Genomic DNA, 17,433 nt, shown 5'->3' on the forward strand with positions numbered 1-17,433 from the left:
TAACACAAAACATTTGTGATAAACAGTGCAACTTCCACATTGGCTATATAGACACAAACATCAGTCCCTTAAACCCCCTAAAGATAAGCTAAGGGCCTGAAACTGAAAGTTACAACACCCGCCTCAATGCTCCAACAACTGGCATAACCACAACAAACTGGATCGCTCAAGAGCTCAATTGGAAATGATCAAACAAGATTTTTGTATGATATTTTAAAGAAGTTTTAAGTAGCAGCTATTCTGGCACATGTTACTTTCTAGGTATAAGACAGCTAAAAGAACTGGTAATAAAACAAATAAAACTTACTATTCAGCAGAGTATAGGCTTTTCAGGAGAAAAAGCAGGTAAACAGCTTATTAATGTCACTTGACAACAAGCACATAAGATATATATGGCTGCACAGGGGCACCTGAGTGACTCTATTTTCAAGATTTGTTTACATTTTTCAGTAAATTGATGCATCAACTTGTTGTGCCCATGTCCAAGAATTCTCATTTGACATCAGCACTTCAGGGTAAGTAGAAGAAATGAATTAACCATGCCTGGCAAGTTTTACATATCTATTCAGGCATTAAAATGAAATAGAATGTGCCAAAACTAGCTAAACAAAATAATAACTACACCTTGTCATGCCTTGTTAGAAGGCTAGCACCCACATAGAGTAGGATACAGACAACAAAAAAAAAGAGATGTGATAAAAGCAAGGGTTAAATTACTAAATTCCCCCAAGGTTTGACCTAATATACTAGTTACTACTTTCTGCTAAAGATGATATCCATCAATAAACAATAGCCACACATAACAGGTGCAGTAAACCATATTAATGCAATCATCAAGGGCCCCAAAAAACCAAGAGGTTAGTATAAAGAGATAACTGGAAGTTAATCATGCCACTCCAAATCAACAAAAAGAGATTATTAAGAACATGCCTCAGCCATGTCCACTACTTGCATCAATTTTTCCTCTCTGAGTCAACAGGTCCAATTAAACACATACTCAAATCCACCCATACATCTACTGAACACTTCTATCTTCAGGTTCCATTCATATCCAGAGCTATCTCCAATTGTATCAAAATCTAGAATGCTTCATTCTTAATGCAACCAATACTAAATTCAGCTAACCCTTACTTGCAAGCTACTCGGGGTAAGCTATACATATTTCTCCATTCCTCACAGTTTAAAGATATAGTTTCATGAAATTCTAGGGCCTCTCCGTCCTTATTCACTACTTCCCTCCCTGCCACTTAGACCTAGCTCTCCTTTTTCTTTAAATCCTAATGCTTCTATGTGATCAAGCTTTCTGAGAATTTGCAATCAATAGCACACAAAAATTAAAATGAATCATTCAAAATACATATATTAATTTAAACACTTTTGGTTCCTACCGCATTAACAAAGCATTTTTGCATGAATTTATCAAGAAACTCAAACAAAAATCCATCATGAATAATATCTATAAGACGTAATAGCTCAAAACAAAGTCCCAAAAACGTTGAATGAAACTAAATCAAGAGAAGAAATTAAGCACCAACATAGGTCCAGAATCAAATTTGACCTCCAGATTGAGCAGAGTTAGGTACCAAAATAGGAACAAAAATAATCCAATTTATTACCCCCACATCTTCGAAAAGGGTGCAAACAAGATAAAACATTAATTGTTTTCTACCCGCGTTTTTGGTACTGAGCAACCTCACCCTCGTTAGGGAAAAACCCCATGAGTCGACCCGCTGAGTTTTGATAGGCGTACATGAAACCTCCCATCAGCCCAATCAACCCGCCGGTCACCATTGACGGTCCCTTAATACCTGGCTTTATCCCTATCCCATTTCAAAAAATTTAAAATTAGAAACATTTCCTCATGGAATCCATATACACAAAAAGAGAAAGATAGAAGGAATAGTACCAGAGAGGTAACCGACGGTGACAGAGACGCCAGTGATGGTAGCAAAACGGCAATAATCGAGGAAGTTAAAATTACCTACGACCTTAGTAAATGGAGGATTCCGATCTATGACTGGGTACTCTGGTTTCGTCGATGCGGTAATATCTGTATTCATCTTTTCTGTTCTCTGATCTCTCTCACTTTCTCAGCAGCTTGTTCGGTTTTCTTTCCGTTGCTTCTCTTGCTACGGTTTTGTGACTTCGGCTTTGGGTTTTATTGAAGTGGGCTTCCCCGTTCACAACTTACGATTCACGAACATTCAGTTGGCTTTAGAAAAACAGAAATATTATAGCCCACCTCAAATAAATGTTAATTATATATATATATATGTATATATATATATTTTTTTTTTGACATTCAATGTTAATTATATTTATAGTATCTGAAACATTTAATTTTTCATTCTAGTGTTTTAATGAAAAAAAATTATTATTACTTTTATTTTTTTTCTTTTTTTTTCTATATTTTTTGAATTGAAAGTGATTTCTTCTTTTTTTTTCCCTCTTTTATTTCTCTTCTTTTATTTTACTTTTTTTTAAGGAACAATATATAAGACAATATAAAATAAAATAAAATAAAAAAGGATGAATTGAATGAATGTTTGTATCTGATATTATTTATTGGGTAACATTATCTATTTTAATTCTATGACAAAATAATCTGGCCAAATGGACTTGACAATAACTTCTTTAAAATTTGCAGTTGGTCACGTGTGACTGTTTATGGTAAATTTGCAGTCTAAAAGACAGGACCTCTTCTCAAACGTTCAACAGCTGAGCAAATATGAAGTCACTAGATTCTTGAAATAAATACTTTAACAGATGATTTGGCAGCCATTAAAAGAGCTGCAAAATTTCATATGTTTTTTGCATTTTGTATTTGTGTATATGAACACAATGCAATTGAGAATCTATGGCACAGTAAAGGAAAGAAAAGAAATATTCGAGAATTTTTTATTCACAGCTCTAACTGATCAGTACAAGATTATGCAACTTTTGCTCGTGCTGCAACTCTGATTCAGTTTATCGTAAAATGGCAAAGAGCGTCTTGAAATAAGTATTTTTCATTCATCTTTGATGCAGGTCATGATGCCAATGTGGAACTTGGACAACTATCCACAGTGCAGGCCAAGATATCTCTGTAATCTCGGGATATTCTGAAGGAGTCGTAAACCCTACCGTCCCTGCTTTTCTTGTACTCAAATAAAAGATTGGAGTGATCAAATGCCGTTAGTTTAACAAATCCATAATCGTGATCTTTGAAGTAACTCCATGTTGTGTTGATGGTTGTGAATTCTGCAAGGCTTGCTCCTCCTCCTCCAGCAACCACATGTATTGTTCCATTTAAGGGGCCTTTGTAGTAGTGTTTCTCTTGATTGGTGCAAATATTCTGTAGCAGAAACGAACAACAAAACTCAGTGTAATAGCTTCAAAAATTGAAACTGGGTCAAGAAGGAACATTACATGCAACAAGTTGAAGATGTGCTATAAGCGGATACAGTTATCATAAAGTTAAATTCATGCGGTTCTGTTTTAATGCAGAAAGATGTCCAAAAAGGGGCTAACTTTATTTCTAGGAAATGGGTTTGCCAGGCAAAAGAACTATTCTGTTATTTGATTAGGTAGGTATGAAGAAACTTCCAATGTGTGGGAACTTTGTTTAAGAAGACAGAAATAGTATGAAAATCAACAATTTAAGGTCAAGTAACTTTGAGATGAAGTGACAGAAGCATTTAGTTGTATATAGGGTGCCTATGAAACATAAACCGTAGAAATGGATTGCTATGAGTTATGCGTATACCTGGTAAATGGGACATGTCCTCTCATAGTTATGAACATGACCATATACGGCTATATCAACCTTGTATTTCTGCCAAAGTTTTTGAAGACTCTCCCTTCCCATTGGTTCCTCAAATGATCCCTGATCAGCATACCAGGTAGCAGAAGAATAACCTAGCACTCGATGAGCGAGGAAAATCAGCCATGGCTGCTTTTGTCTATCCACAGAAGCAAGGCAGTTTTCGATGAATTTGTATTGCTCTGTGCCTTCCCTCCAATCATGTTCTGTATCAGCAATGCAGAACCGGAACATTCCATAATCAGTGGAGTACCTAAAGTCAGAGCATCATGATATTCATTTTCACTTCTCCAGCATATCTACAAACAAGAAACATATAAAAAAATGTCCATACAGATCCCTCTGGCTTAGCACCATATGAAGCCAGAACAAATGTTTTCCAGTTGTTATAGACAAAGAAAGAACATCTGAAATGTCCAGAGAATTCAGAAGAACGAATTCAGAGATAAGGAAGTAGAATTTTTTTTTCTTCTCATTTACAATTGAAAGAGAGTTTGAATCATTATAACTAAGTTTGCATAATTTATAATCTTTGGAATATAACGACTTTATGATTAAATTCCATGCAAAAGAATAAAGTTTACAAATACTTATAGCAGTGGTTAGAAACTAGAGGATGTAAAGAGAGAGAAAATAAAATAGAAATCAAAGGTTTGAACAAAATAGTGAAAACAATCACTTTGCATTAGAACCTAATTATATCGAAGAGATTGTTTTCAACAATTATTCATACCAGAATTTAGCCCTGTTCTCAGCAGGGACATAGAACATTGTTTCAGCCAACACGCCACACTCTCCTCCAGAATCCATGTTCCCATAGAAGGACCCTGTCCCTGGCCAGTCCCGTTCATGGTTACCACTAGAAGAACATACTATCAGTTGCCATACGAGTGAAGCAGTTTTAGCGAAGATATGCTCAAATAAACAGCAGAGGCAAATTACGGCAAACCTTGCTATCATGTAAGGAACAGTTGATGCAATTGGCTCAATCTGTGCAGTAAATTGGTCCCACTGTGAAATGTATCCGTTTGCATAACATATATCTCCAATGTGGAAGACTATATCAATGTTTTTCAAGTCTTGAATGAGTTGCTTGGTTGTGTTTAGGGAACCATGCTGATAGTCATTATAGTCATTGGAGCCATCAGCTTCATCCTGCAAGGCAAAAAATCAAAAGCACCTCAAGAACCATCTATGCTAGAATATAGCTTTATAACACAAACTATGAAAAGCAAACTGAACTAGCTGAATCTGAACTGATATTGACATAGCTCTACAACACAAACTATGAAAAGCAAACCGATCTAGCAGAATCATGAGAGAAATAAAATTTTGAGAACTGAAAAAGTCAAGCAAACACATTATATGCATGATCGACCATTCACCAGATAGTTGAGCATGAAAGCATTCAACACTCACTGAAATGTTCAAGTTCCAGATATGGGAAAAATATGACTGAAAAAAAAAAATACTTCCAAGACTGTTCAAACCTTTCCCATGTCACCAAAAATGACTACACGTTGTAGGGAATTTTGACCAGGATATGGAGATGATCTGAACTGGTATTCTTGACTCCAGATATATGTACCATTAAATAATCTATGTCCAACTTTGTATTTGTACCTGCATAAATAGTAACTTAAGTTAAATGTCAAATCAAATGACTGGTAATGAAACTTTAACTTGATGCTAATCTCATACATCATAATTTGTATATAGCATTTCAACTCCACACAAGTCGCTGATGTGAATCTTTAACATTGGGCTAAACTAATCACATAGATTAATTTTTGCCTCTATTAGTCCATTCAACACCTCTAGCGAACATACTGCATTTTGAATCCAATATTTAGCCGGAGAACAACATTTATGATAGGAACTTCACGGATCTATGGTTGAGAGAGAGAGAGAGAGAGAGAGAGAGAGAGAGTTTATGCATTTTTTTTCTTGAGTGTACATAATAATTAAACTTTGTCTCTTTCCTGTCTCCTTCCTAGCCCATTACTTCTACAATGCAGTTTCTGCTCATTCCAAGACTAAGTTAGCAGCACGCATTGAGCATGGACAGTAACCTTTGGAGGCAACTGCTTCAAGATCTGAAGGCATTCAGTTAAGGGTGTTCCCTTGCATGTGCATCCCTTAAATGGTCTTTATCTATCCAACAAGGAAAAGGTTTTACATTTGTATTGCAACAATTTGCCCTTCAGGTACAAGTCCTGTGTGCTTCAAGCGACTTCGTGTTGCATGAATACTTTTATCACAAATCAGGCTTGTATGAATTGCAAAAGCCAAACTTAAAAAATATAATACATGGCACCAGCTTGCTTAACGCCCAAGCATTTATGTCTTCATCAAATTTCAAGAGAAAACAAATAAAGTCCAATGATCCACAAATTTTAAAAAGTTGTAGAACGTTAACAAAGGTCCAATTGTTGAACTCTTTTCATAATTATCACCACAGTAAATTTTCTGATTACTGCACTCTTGTTTTGTGATCTCTGATAGAAATCATGGTCAATCATAAAACAAGGAGAACATACACAACATTGGGCCACAACTCCTTCAGAAAGCTAGTGTGTATAAATCCAGGATCCCGCCACCCCACTGTTCTCGCCGGTTCACCTACACAATACAGTTTGATAAGATGAATCAAAAACCTACTGGCAAAGAAACATGTTGCCAGGATGATAATTGATCACTTAGGAAAGTAAAGCAAACAAACTTAGATAACAACCAAATTATTCATTCAAACAGAATAACTATGAGTTCATATATTACTACTAGTGTACTAGACAATTTTGATCTAATGAATTGAAGTATAACAAATTTTCTTTCCATTTTTGTTATTTGTTCTTCATATGACAAAAGTCACAATCTGGCACATTTCCAGTATGCCAAGGTTTCCAGTTTAGACACTCTACAGGAAGTTGCATAGACATCCATTCCAAGATAACAATGAGTTCAAGCAACTTTCAACCAAGTCCAAATATAACATCTAAACATTTGCAAAAATAAAAAAGTCACCCACCACACATGCTGTTTCGGCTAAAAGTCAGTGTTCCAGCAGGGGAACGTTTAAGGTCACCTCCTTTAGGACCCCATTCAACAAAAGGTTCTGCTTCATCTATCCCATGTCCACTTGTCCATGTTACAGTCATCTGAGTTTGAAGTTTAGAACCATATTATCTCTTTGAAAAATTGTTAGCTCCAACATAAATGGCAACTCAGGATCCATTCATAGTGTAAAGATTAAGAAAGAAAGAAAGAAAGAAATCATCAACAGAAGGTTCAATGTAATGAAGTAATAGTTATAACAAAACTGCTGCTTAATTATTTTATTTGCCCAGCAAAGAAATCTCTCGTGTTCTTTTGGTGCATCACCTATGAACTTCGATACAGCAATAAAGTAGAAATTGTACTTACTTCATTCCATATCTTTCCTTGGGCTAAGCGTGGGTAAACAGGTGCATTTGGATTTGCAAAAGCCACTCTATTTGACACTGCCACCAGCTTTGGCTATTGTGCAAGAAAGCAAAAATTGATCAAATAGTAATGCAGTGAACCTAGGACAGAAATACTGTTCTATCTACAATTGCAGAGATTCGTAAGGCCTATAAGCTGGTGCTTTTAAAATATAAGATAATGAATTAATACATACTTCCACACACAATACGCATATGGAGAACATAGAATCATGGGAATTCACATAACTTTTCTCTCCAGGAACAGATAAATGATTTTGTATCAAAATGGTGTAAACAGTGGACTTGCATATTGAGAATGTGTTTGTGCAATGATGTCAAATAATCAACTGAAAGAGCCAAAAGAAACTATGTTTTTCAATAGCTGAAGTTAATCTCTTAGGTAAAAGATCTTATGGAATTCCAGCTGCATCCTGCAAATAGTAATTTGGATAAAGCTTTTGATGCAAAGATGACAAAAAAAAATTATTAAGGATGATATCATCTTCCAAGATAAGCCCCTAGGAACTAAAATTTTGAAGAAAGTTTAACAGAAGAAAAGTCAATTTAGAAGCAGATATCATGATTAAAAATTTCCACAAACATGATATCAAGAATAATCCGATAGGGAGAAGATAAAGAAACTTTATCCAGATTCATATGCATGCTCTAGCACAGAACAGGAAAATGGAAAGGGCATTAAAAGAACAGCAGAAAAACTCAAAGGGACAAAGTGAAGGCACTAAGAAAATTAAGGAATTGAATGACTCTATTTTGAGTTAAGTGGTGAATCAGTTTTACCTAGCCAACATAAAACGTTAAATCTAACCCTGTCCAGTCTACTTTATTTTATTCTACATACATCATATGTATATTAGATTGAATTTTCAACAATCATTTTTCTTTATTGAAGGGGAAAACACACATGATGATGGAATAAGAAAATTCAACAAACAAGTCCCCTGTTCTCTTAACTCTGCCATTAGTTAGTCATCACCTTAAAATGCAAAACATAGAACACAAAAAGTCAAGAACATACATTTGCTAAACCTCCAGAAAATAGTGCAAAAGAGAAGTCTGATCTCTGGTTAATTAACTGAAGCCTCAGGAACCCTTTGCCTGTATTTTTATAGCTCGGGCTACTGTAATTTGCAAATTGAAACTGCAAGAGTAGGAAAGTTTATTTGAATCTCTCATTCTGCTTCAAGGAAAGGCAATTAGGAGAGTTGTGGAAAAGCAGAAGATATGAACCTTGATAGGTGCACTACACAAAAATGGAGGAGCAAGTTTCGAGCTTGAGGTTTCTGGAGTACAAGTGGAAGAACTGAAAATAGAGAAGAAACATAACTTCTATTATAAATTAAAAAATGCCATTAGAATAGTAATGACAACGTTCCAAATGCTGATCATAGCCAAACCGAAGAAGGTAAACTTATATTCACGGGAATCTCTATATACCTGAAATTGGCAGGAGAAAATACTCCAATCCAATCAGCATTAGATGGGTTTGGAGAAGTATACTCCACTGTCACCCACTGTGAGTTTTCCCCCTAAAATACATATCAAATATCAGCCTTCAAAAGATTCAAAATTGGAAAAAAAAAATCATAATCAAACTAAGCTTCCTCTCCATTCTCAGGAGAGAGCTGAATAGTAAAAAATGAGGAACTACAAAGTAGTGCAAAAGAAGCTTACCTTCGGTCCAAGAATTGCAGGAGAGGCTTTAACATAAGCATTATCATTGAGAGCAAAAATTGTGTTTCGAATATCAATCCTTGATAAAGGCTGAACTCCATGTGAACTAGCCCCTGCAAGGGTAGCAAGAACCAATAGAATTGCAGAGAAGATCGGTCCTAATCCCATCATCCTACTAAATGTCGGAAAACAAGCGAGAATAATTTCAATTTCAACCCAATAAAAAGTACAAAAATTTATCCTTATATGTACAATGAAAAAAAAAAATCTAAAGCATGACCAAAAAACTAACCCAAATGGATATCCCAAGTCAATACAAATCTAAAATTAACTTAAAGCACAGATAAAGGGTCCCATGACCTTCCATATACATCGAAACAAACAGGAAACTAGTCAAAAAATACGGCCAGAAACACATTTGTCACTGCTAAATTGTAAAAAAAAGAAGTAACATATAAATAAATAAAAAAGAAAATAAAAAGGAGATGATCAAAGCAATTACTAACCAGAAGTTAGTGCGAGAGAAAAAATAGTTACAGTTGTTTGTGATCATTTGCAGTAAGCAAGAAGAAGAAGGAGGAGCATTAATGGTATATATAATATATGGCTATTTTAGTCAAAAGCATTAACTTGAGAATCCTATTACGGAGATGCCAAGCTTTGTCCAATAATGGTGGCGTCAACTGCTAAAAGTGACCGGGAAATTATGGTCGGGCATGTGATAGGAGATGGCTTTTGTCCTTTTCTGTGTTGGTTACATATTTTTTGTTTTGTTAGGACATTGTATATTTAAATAAGCTGCAAGTAGCTTTTATCTTTTCCATAAACATTCATCAAGTTCTGGAAGAGAAAATGTCAAATCTTTAACACTTTGGGGGGAAAAAAAAGCAAAATAGGGAAAGAAAATGAAAGGGAAATGGAAGTTCTGAAAAAAAAAATTGCAACTTGATTTTCATGATCATCTCTCCCTTATTGGCTCATTAATCTGAAATTTTCTTTGAAAAGATTCTGAATTTTATATCTAATCCATTTCGCATAAATTGCAATCTCAGGGTGACAGTTGGATGCAAAATAAAATAACTATGTTTATTTGTAAAATGCTTAATTTTGTGAATTATTGCAATTGCAACCCACTTTTTACTTTTTTTTCTTTTAAACAAAATACCTTCCAGTTTCAAGTAATTTTTTTTTTAAAAAAATACCTTCCAATTCAAGAAAATACAGTCTTTTTATCTCCGGCATAATCGAATTCAAGTAATTTTCTTTTTTTTTTTATAAATGCACCACCACTTGCTCTTAGATTAGAGTTTTGCTTCCTTAATTCGCAGTGCACCAGTCACTCTCATAAATTATAACTTGAGACAAAAGCTAAGCTACGCTTGGATACAGATCGCGTCTAGTTAATTTTTCCTGTATTATCTCAGACGAAAGAGATGGAGTAAAATGATTATAATATCAATAGATCACCTTCCAAGATTAGATATTAATAGATCACGCAAAAACTCAACAAGTTCTGAAAATTAAAAACTTAGTTTACCTTTAAGTGCCATCCAGAACATGTAATTAAATATTATCCATTTCAAACCTTTAAATAAGATAGAACAAAATACAAGCCAATATAGATCAAAATTAGGAACCCTCCTTATATTTAAGGATATAGATATAATCAAATTAATGGAGATTAGATGACAGCACCACAAGGGTCAAAATGCAATAAGCCTTTTGGCAACAGTTGAATCATCCATTTCCAAATATTTTGGTCCCATGCAATTTTGAAGCATTCTATCCCTTCAAAGAGAAAGCACAAGCCATAGAAGGACAAGCCCTAACAACAAAAGATGGCAAAAATCATTACATAAAAATTAAGATTGCATGCAAATTATACATGTACAAACAAGAGGTGTAAAGAAGAACAAAGAGAGGTTTAAAAAAAAAATTTATTAACACAAGATGATGCAGGCATGACAAGAGGTTGCTGAATATGTGATCTATATAAACTGTGTATAGAGGGTGTTTGGCCCCACAATTTGGCCTTATCTGCACAAACCCCATAATGTGTGTCCCTGTAATGGGATAATTGAGGGAACAGGAAAAAGGTATTGAATACCCCTATGGTTGCCAAAAATGAAAAACAAAAATATTAAGCATGAGAAGACTTTTAGGGTGCAAAAGTGATCAGCATAAAAAGTAGAGTTTGAAAAAGGCGAGGTATTGCACCTGCAAAACTGAACCTGGTTTGAATTTTTGACCCCCATGTCCCGCTCAGGGTATCCCCTAATCAAGAAAAGCTGTAAATCAGATGCATAAATTATGACTGAAAGAAAAATGAACAGCCCACATGAGCTGGACTAAACTTAATGGTTCAACAAAACAAAAGCAATGGTGTGAACAGTGAACTAACCTTGTCCAAAGCAACTGGTGCTAGTATTCATACCGTTCCGGCATATGCAAGCAAATGACTGGTCTAAACCAGCAAAGCCACACAAGCCACCACTGGTTTCACAATCCTTGCAGATATTACTATAATATGAGCCATTATATTGCAGAGAAATCCCAAATTTCCATTTCATTGGATCTCCCTCGTTGCCCCCAAAATTGTATACTGAAGTATATGAAGAGCATTGTAGCTTCGGAAGATCCAATGCGTAGCCTGCAAGTTGAATCGGTGACTCGTAAACACAACAAGTAGATATTGGTGCATTTTGTGGTAAGCCAATGCCTGAAACTCCCTTGCAAGAATATAGTCCTCTACAAACACGAGAAACTGAGCCTTTATCACACAAATCTTCATTTGGATCAAATACAGGAGAAGTAGTAGAGCATCCAAGCAAAACAAAGATATTGTCACCAGTTAAAGAAAATGGACTAGCCCGATCTAAGCTAAAGCTTCCTGAGTTCTGCATTGAACTGCAACTTGACATGAGAGGGTCTGTGACAATTAAGGTGTTGCTTGGGTAATCAATTGAGGTGATAGTGTAAATGCCAGTGCCAGTAGAAAATTCTAGCGTGGCCGAATTACATCTTACATATCTAGCGAACTCAGGGTGCCCACATCCAAATCCAGTGCCAAAAGGGAACTTCACTGGTATTGTGCCACAAGAGTCATGGCAGGTGCCATTTAGTGGTATAGGATGGACAGCATTAGAGATGGAGAAAAGTAAGGGAAGAAAGAGCGGAATGTAGAAGGAGATCCATGCCTTGAAGGCAGCTGACATTGGTTTGCTTTTGGAGGAGTTAACAAATTACCGAACTTGAAGTTCAGAGCAAATTAAATTACAGATTTTTGTTGGAGCAGATGATATTTAACGAGAATAGAAGTGCTATTCGGTGGAAGTGATTACTTTCAACAATCTCTTCCTTTTCTTTAAGTTATAAAAGGCAGAAACAACATGTGGCATCTAGCTATAAAGCAATATGCATTTCCAGTGAGGGACCCAAGAAATAGTAAAGGAAAAAACAAACTCATAAAAGTGAATACTGTAATTAGTAACTATTAAGTAATGTGGATAAAAAATGTGGCCTTTTATTGATACAAATGCAATATTTGACTGCTCAGTCAGACAGCTTACAGCCATCAATTTGTAATTTTTCTAAAATGTACAGAACAATATAATTTCAAGCTTGATCTAAAGAACTTGAACATATATTTTGATATCTAATGATATATAATAAAGGAAAATATGTACATAATGCTACTGAAACAACACAATGGTACCGAAAATTTCCAAGGTGTATCTTGCCGCCTCACGAAGTGAGGTTCAACAGCTCAAGAGAATTCCTAAAAATAGACAGGAGAAAATTTATTCTCTACAAGGGATTACTCCAGTAGATCCTCAACTATTAATGTATTTAGCTCTAGCACGCAGACATATCATGATCAAATGCCTCCTCAAGTCGCCCCACAAAATTAGCATGAATAGATTGACACTTGCCTCGTCTCACCAGGAAGACATTCACCCAAAACATTATAGTAACCAGAGGCCAGCCAGAGCTAACAATCACCATGAACTTGTCCACTCAGATTAACATCCCAAAAAATAGATAAGAGCTACATTTTGCCACAAATTCTTTCATATCACCACATTAACAAGGCTGTTCGGGCAATTTCAGAAGAGTTGTTAGTCCCAAAACAATGTACATATTCACTTCATCGATTCAATCAAACAGCTCAATTTCTGAAATTTATTCCCCAGAGAAACTCTCACTTCCACTTTGAAAGTTCATACAGAATCCAATTCCTCTAAAAGGATCCTTGAAGCTAATTCCATCTAGGTTGGACTTGACACATAGTTGAGTTGAATACCCACTCAACTAAAGATTGCAAAACAAGTGACAAATGGCTCATGATACTCAAACAAGCTGAAAATTTGAAAGCAACAGCTCCCAATTTGATAAGCAAAGACTCGAGCACAGCTATCCACAGCCACAGGGCACTCTTGAAGTTCATGCATTTAGACCTGCCCAATTCTTAAAAGCAATTAATGCTTCCATCTTTCGGAAATTTCTCTTTCTCAACTTTGATACTTTGAGCTTCTTATGGGTCTCCATGAATGCTTGTTTGTACTTCCACTTGTCCACAAAAATCTTCATCTCTTGCGACTTTTCAACAACTTGCATCACTGCATCAAAGAAACCCCCTTTAACTAGAGCATACAGGAACGCATCAACCAAATTTGGATCAAATTTAATTCCTTTGTCTTTATCACTTGAAACCTTTCGCTTAACCTCATGCCAGAGCATCAAAACACTGAAATATTTCTCTGCAGCTACATACCCATTAATTAAGGACAAATAAGTTTGGTCATTTGGTTCAAACTGCAAGAAATTCATTCTTCTAAAAGTCCTCTTTGCATCTTCTAGACGCCCGGATTTACAGAAGGCATGAATAATTGAGTTCCAGTCGTGAGTTTTCACCTCAACTCGAGGATCTTCAACGACTTCATCTAAAAATGCAGCCATCAACTCAGGCCGTTTACTCTCCATCAAACCTGTCATTATGGTTAAATAGCTCTCCTTTAGGTCAGGTATTCTCACCTCTCTCATGTCTCTAAACAACGTAAAAGCAGACTGAAAATCTTGGCCAGTCATGGATGCTTCTATTAGAGAATTGTAGCTTCCTGCATCTAACTGAAGCCCTGTGTTGCTAATCTCCATGACCAGTTGAGTAGCTTCAGCTGTCCTATTCTCCTTGCAATAAGCCTTCAAGATCGGCACATAGACTCCAAGCCCAACTGAAATACCTTGAGCATCCATTTCATCAAGTATGCTATGTGCCTTATCAGATAATCCTAGATTAACACAGGCATTAATTATACCAAATCCAATTGATTTATCAATCACATTATTCACTGTCTCCATCTTCTGAGCCTCAATGATCAAATGCGCTAAGCCCTTAAGACTGCCATCTTTAAGAAACCCTCTAACCACTTCGCAATAAGTTTCCTCACTGAAATTTGAATTCTCTCTATCCTCTTCCCTCAAACTGCAAAGAATAGTCGCTGAAATGGACTCCAAATTTCCTGACTTTACATAGCCACCAATCAAATAACTATAAAATAACCTTTTGTTCAACAAACCGAACCCATCCATCAAAACCTTTAGCTCAATTATCTTTTCTTTGAGCCCTTTCAATGCATATAAATAAGCAAGAAACCCGAAACTCAATTCATCAGGCTTAATACCCAAAACCGACATTGTCTCGATAACATTTTCAGCATCGCTAACAGACTCGAGTTCACAACAACAACCCTCTAAAGCGACATTACAAGCTGCCAAATCAGGTTTCATAAAATCCAACTTCTCATCAATAGCAATCCTACAACTCTCATCAAAAACCCGCAAAAACCCAACAATCTTACCGCTTTTCCTACTAATTTCAGCAAGTAAACCACCCCATAGTCCAAAAGGCATAAAATACCTGTTTTTAAACATACTCTTGACCAAAGCAAATGCAGGGGCAGCAGTATTGGCGCATTTCATCGAACTGAGAACAGTTTGAACCGTTTCAAAAGCTAACAATTTTGGATTCTTCTCTATAACATAAACAACAGAAGCGAAAGCCCTTTTGAGATTGAGTGTGTCGGACAGAGATGAGAGGTGAGAGATGAGTGAATTAGTAACTGACATAGAGGGAAAAGCAGAGTTAGTAGTAAGAGACTTGAAGGACTTCCAAGCTTGATCAGTGTCATTGGTGAGGAGGGAATCGTGAATGGTGGATTCAAGGGTTTGTATTTGATCAAGGGGTAAAGGGTTTACGGTTTGTGGGTCAGCGGACTGGATAGTCGTAGGGTTCGTGGTTGTTGATGTAGGTTTTTTAGCTGCAAAAATGGAAGGTTGCAGGAAAGAGTATAGAGAAGGAGGAGGAGGAGGAGTCTCAGGAGTAGATGAGTATAGATGTTTGTGTATAAGCCATGAAAGAGTTCTTCTCCGCATTCTGAGATGGAGTGCAAACTCTGCGCGTCTTCGCTGCAGTTTTTTGGCTTTGTCGAAGCTTGAAGAGCAACTCAATTGCATTGAATTGGGGTGTTCATGAACCGGTAAAATCAAGTCAAACCGAATCAAAATCGTGCTTGATGGTTTGATTTGATTTGAAAACCTTGTTTGTCAAAAGCTTAGGCTCCGTTTGTCGTAATTGTTTGTTTTCAGTTTTTTTTATTTAAAATATAAAGTAGCTTTTAGTTTTTAATTACTATATTTTTTTCTAAAAAGTTATTTATTTTTATTTATGATGTGAAAAATTCTTCTAATTATCAAATCTCCCCCCTATTAAGTTATTAAAGATTTTACTTAATAATAAAAATTTTAAACTTTAAAGTTTCAGACAAAATAATTTAAAAATATTTTATAATTTAATTTTAAAAAATTTTAAAGTTACAGTAACTATTAATTAAATTATGTTGAATAAAAACATAATATCTAAATATTATAATAAATAAACAATACTAAATGACATCAAATTTATATAGATAGAGAAAATAATAATAAATATAAAAATAATACTGAAAGAGAACATATAGAAAAAAAAAAAAAAGATGAAAATTTGAACAGAGATAAAAATATGTGTTTGTATATTTTGGAAAATAAATAAAGTTGTGGATAAATAATAATAATAATAATTTTATGATGATTTAAATCTCATAAAAAATGAAAAATGTAGAATTAAAAAAAAAACACCGTTCATTAAACCACTATTTGTGGTTTCATAAAACTTATTTTTTGTTTTAAAAACATTTTCTCAAAAGCAAAAAAAAAAAAAAAAACAAATTTAAATAAATAAGTTCTGTTTACTTAAAAAAAAAAAAAGAAAAATAAGAAATTTAATCAAAAACAAACAACACCCTAGCTTTACTATTTTTGACTATTTTTTAGCTAATAAGATTCGGGTTAAAGTAGAAATTATTATAATAAATAAAATTAAATTGAGGAGAAAATTAATATAATCAATCAAATTACATTATTTTTATTTTTTTACTAATTAGAAAATTAAAAATCTTAAAAATATTACTCTTACCATAAATAACAAAATCTCATAATTAATGCATAAATACATTTATTTTGTATTTGTCAAATCACATTTCAAATGGAGAATATTTGTAAATTTATTTCCTGATCCTATGAGTAATTTTAATAGTTTTTGCCAAATAATAAAATTGGAAAGTTCCCTCTACAGCTGTGCTTCACATTGTCGTTGGTGATCAAAATATTAATAGAATTTTCTTTTTATCCATAAATATAATTTTTTGATTATGATAATAATAATCTTGTTTTAGTGTTATATCTCCTTTTTTTTCCCGTAAGTTATGACTTAAAAAAAAAAAAATTGTCAATAGGTCCTACCATTATAATCACTTATTATGGATAGAAAATAAAATTTTATTATAAATTCAACACATTGTCGTTGGTAATCAAAATATTAATAGAAATTACGTGTTAATATTACTAACAAGGTATCCTTAGATGCTATATTAGTTATATAAAGTTTAATGCTTATTAAATTTAAAATTTTTTGGATTAAAGTAGAACCTAATATAACAAATAAAATTAATTTAAGGAGAAAATTAATATAATCAATCAAAATTAAATTATCATATTTAATATATTTTTATATAATTTCTTATTTTCTATTTAGAATTAGATTCAATTTCCTATTAAAATTTAGATTCAAATAAAAAAGTTAACATAACTTATACAAATTAAACTACCTTTATTTTTCAATTAATAAAATTTTACGTTCTACTTAACTGAACTAAAAGCGCCCTCTTATCACAGTCACTGTAAACGCAAACGGTTTAATTTGTGATTTCTTATCTCTCGAGCACATATTTAAGTTCAGCCTCAATGGAAAAATAAAATAGAGACCTAACAACGTATCTTCACAGACCAAAAACTACGAGATTGCCCCTTTCACTCTTGATCCAATCCAGAAGAAATAATAAAAATAGGTAAATTCCTTATGATATATCAAATCCGGTTATT

At 34.3% G+C, this 17,433-nt stretch overlaps 4 protein-coding genes across 7 annotated transcripts; all 4 read right to left on the reverse strand.

Annotated features, from left to right (window-relative positions):
- Positions 1–1,665: 1,665 nt before the first annotated feature.
- On the reverse strand, positions 1,666–2,060 carry LOC105630546 (NADH-ubiquinone oxidoreductase 20.9 kDa subunit). Its single transcript, NM_001308724.1, is given in 2 exon segments — positions 1,666–1,820; positions 1,907–2,060. Coding segments are annotated over 2 exon segments (309 nt in total).
- Positions 2,061–2,871: 811 nt separating this feature from the next.
- LOC149496414 (putative inactive purple acid phosphatase 1) lies at positions 2,872–9,842 on the reverse strand. Of its 2 annotated transcripts, none has more exons than XM_089721172.1 (13): positions 9,465–9,842; positions 8,959–9,130; positions 8,722–8,813; positions 8,515–8,587; positions 8,303–8,425; positions 7,226–7,318; positions 6,831–6,960; positions 6,343–6,424; positions 5,293–5,425; positions 4,752–4,957; positions 4,536–4,661; positions 3,746–4,055; positions 2,872–3,334 (listed from the first exon to the last, which is right to left on the reverse strand). In XM_089721172.1, exons 1-13 carry the CDS (start codon positions 9,509–9,511, stop codon positions 3,029–3,031), a joined length of 1,893 nt encoding a protein of 630 aa, XP_089577298.1. In that variant the 5' UTR covers positions 9,512–9,842; the 3' UTR covers positions 2,872–3,028. The 2 variants fall into 2 exon arrangements, with proteins under 2 accessions (XP_089577298.1, XP_089577297.1); XM_089721171.1 differs by having other exon boundaries at positions 8,959–9,133.
- Positions 9,843–10,518: 676 nt separating this feature from the next.
- On the reverse strand, positions 10,519–12,333 carry LOC149496415 (wall-associated receptor kinase-like 20). 3 transcript variants are annotated; one of them, XR_016320844.1, is made up of 3 exons: positions 11,360–12,333; positions 11,176–11,246; positions 10,519–10,783 (listed from the first exon to the last, which is right to left on the reverse strand). XR_016320844.1 is itself a non-coding variant. In XM_089721173.1 (3 exons), exons 1-3 carry the CDS (start codon positions 12,171–12,173, stop codon positions 10,749–10,751), a joined length of 906 nt encoding a protein of 301 aa, XP_089577299.1. In that variant the 5' UTR covers positions 12,174–12,332; the 3' UTR covers positions 10,519–10,748. The 3 variants fall into 3 exon arrangements, 2 of the variants coding, with proteins under 2 accessions (XP_089577299.1, XP_089577300.1); XM_089721173.1 differs by having other exon boundaries at positions 11,176–11,232; positions 11,360–12,332; XM_089721174.1 differs by lacking the exon at positions 11,176–11,246.
- Positions 12,334–12,585: 252 nt separating this feature from the next.
- Positions 12,586–15,471, reverse strand: LOC149496416 (Pentatricopeptide repeat (PPR) superfamily protein). Its single transcript, XM_089721170.1, has one exon. The coding sequence runs from the start codon at positions 15,469–15,471 to the stop codon at positions 13,402–13,404; it is 2,070 nt and encodes a 689-aa protein (XP_089577296.1). The 3' UTR covers positions 12,586–13,401.
- Between the last annotated feature and the right edge of the window lie 1,962 nt (positions 15,472–17,433).

This window comes from Jatropha curcas, chromosome 5 (genome assembly GCF_041381405.1).
Source record: "Jatropha curcas cultivar XTBG-Jc1 chromosome 5, XTBG_Jcur_1.0, whole genome shotgun sequence".
Taxonomy (NCBI): domain Eukaryota; kingdom Viridiplantae; phylum Streptophyta; class Magnoliopsida; order Malpighiales; family Euphorbiaceae; genus Jatropha; species Jatropha curcas.

Excerpts from the sequence above, each read along its gene's own strand:
- LOC149496416 (XM_089721170.1), bottom strand. The coding sequence starts at position 15,471 with ATGCAATTGAGTTGCTCTTCAAGCTTCGACAAAGCCAAAAAACTGCAG.
- LOC149496415 (XM_089721173.1), bottom strand. The coding sequence starts at position 12,173 with ATGTCAGCTGCCTTCAAGGCATGGATCTCCTTCTACATTCCGCTCTTT. Across the intron at positions 11,233-11,359 it reads CACCAGTTGCTTTGGACAAG|GGGATACCCTGAGCGGGACA; the intron begins GTTAGTTCACTG and ends TTTCTTGATTAG. Across the intron at positions 10,784-11,175 it reads AACCAGGTTCAGTTTTGCAG|GGCTTGTCCTTCTATGGCTT; the intron begins GTGCAATACCTC and ends TTTTGTTGTTAG.
- LOC149496414 (XM_089721171.1), bottom strand. The coding sequence starts at position 9,511 with ATGATCACAAACAACTGTAACTATTTTTTCTCTCGCACTAACTTCTG. Across the intron at positions 8,426-8,514 it reads TGTGTAGTGCACCTATCAAG|TTTCAATTTGCAAATTACAG; the intron begins GTTCATATCTTC and ends CTACTCTTGCAG. Across the intron at positions 4,958-5,292 it reads TTTTTGGTGACATGGGAAAG|GATGAAGCTGATGGCTCCAA; the intron begins GTTTGAACAGTC and ends TTTGCCTTGCAG.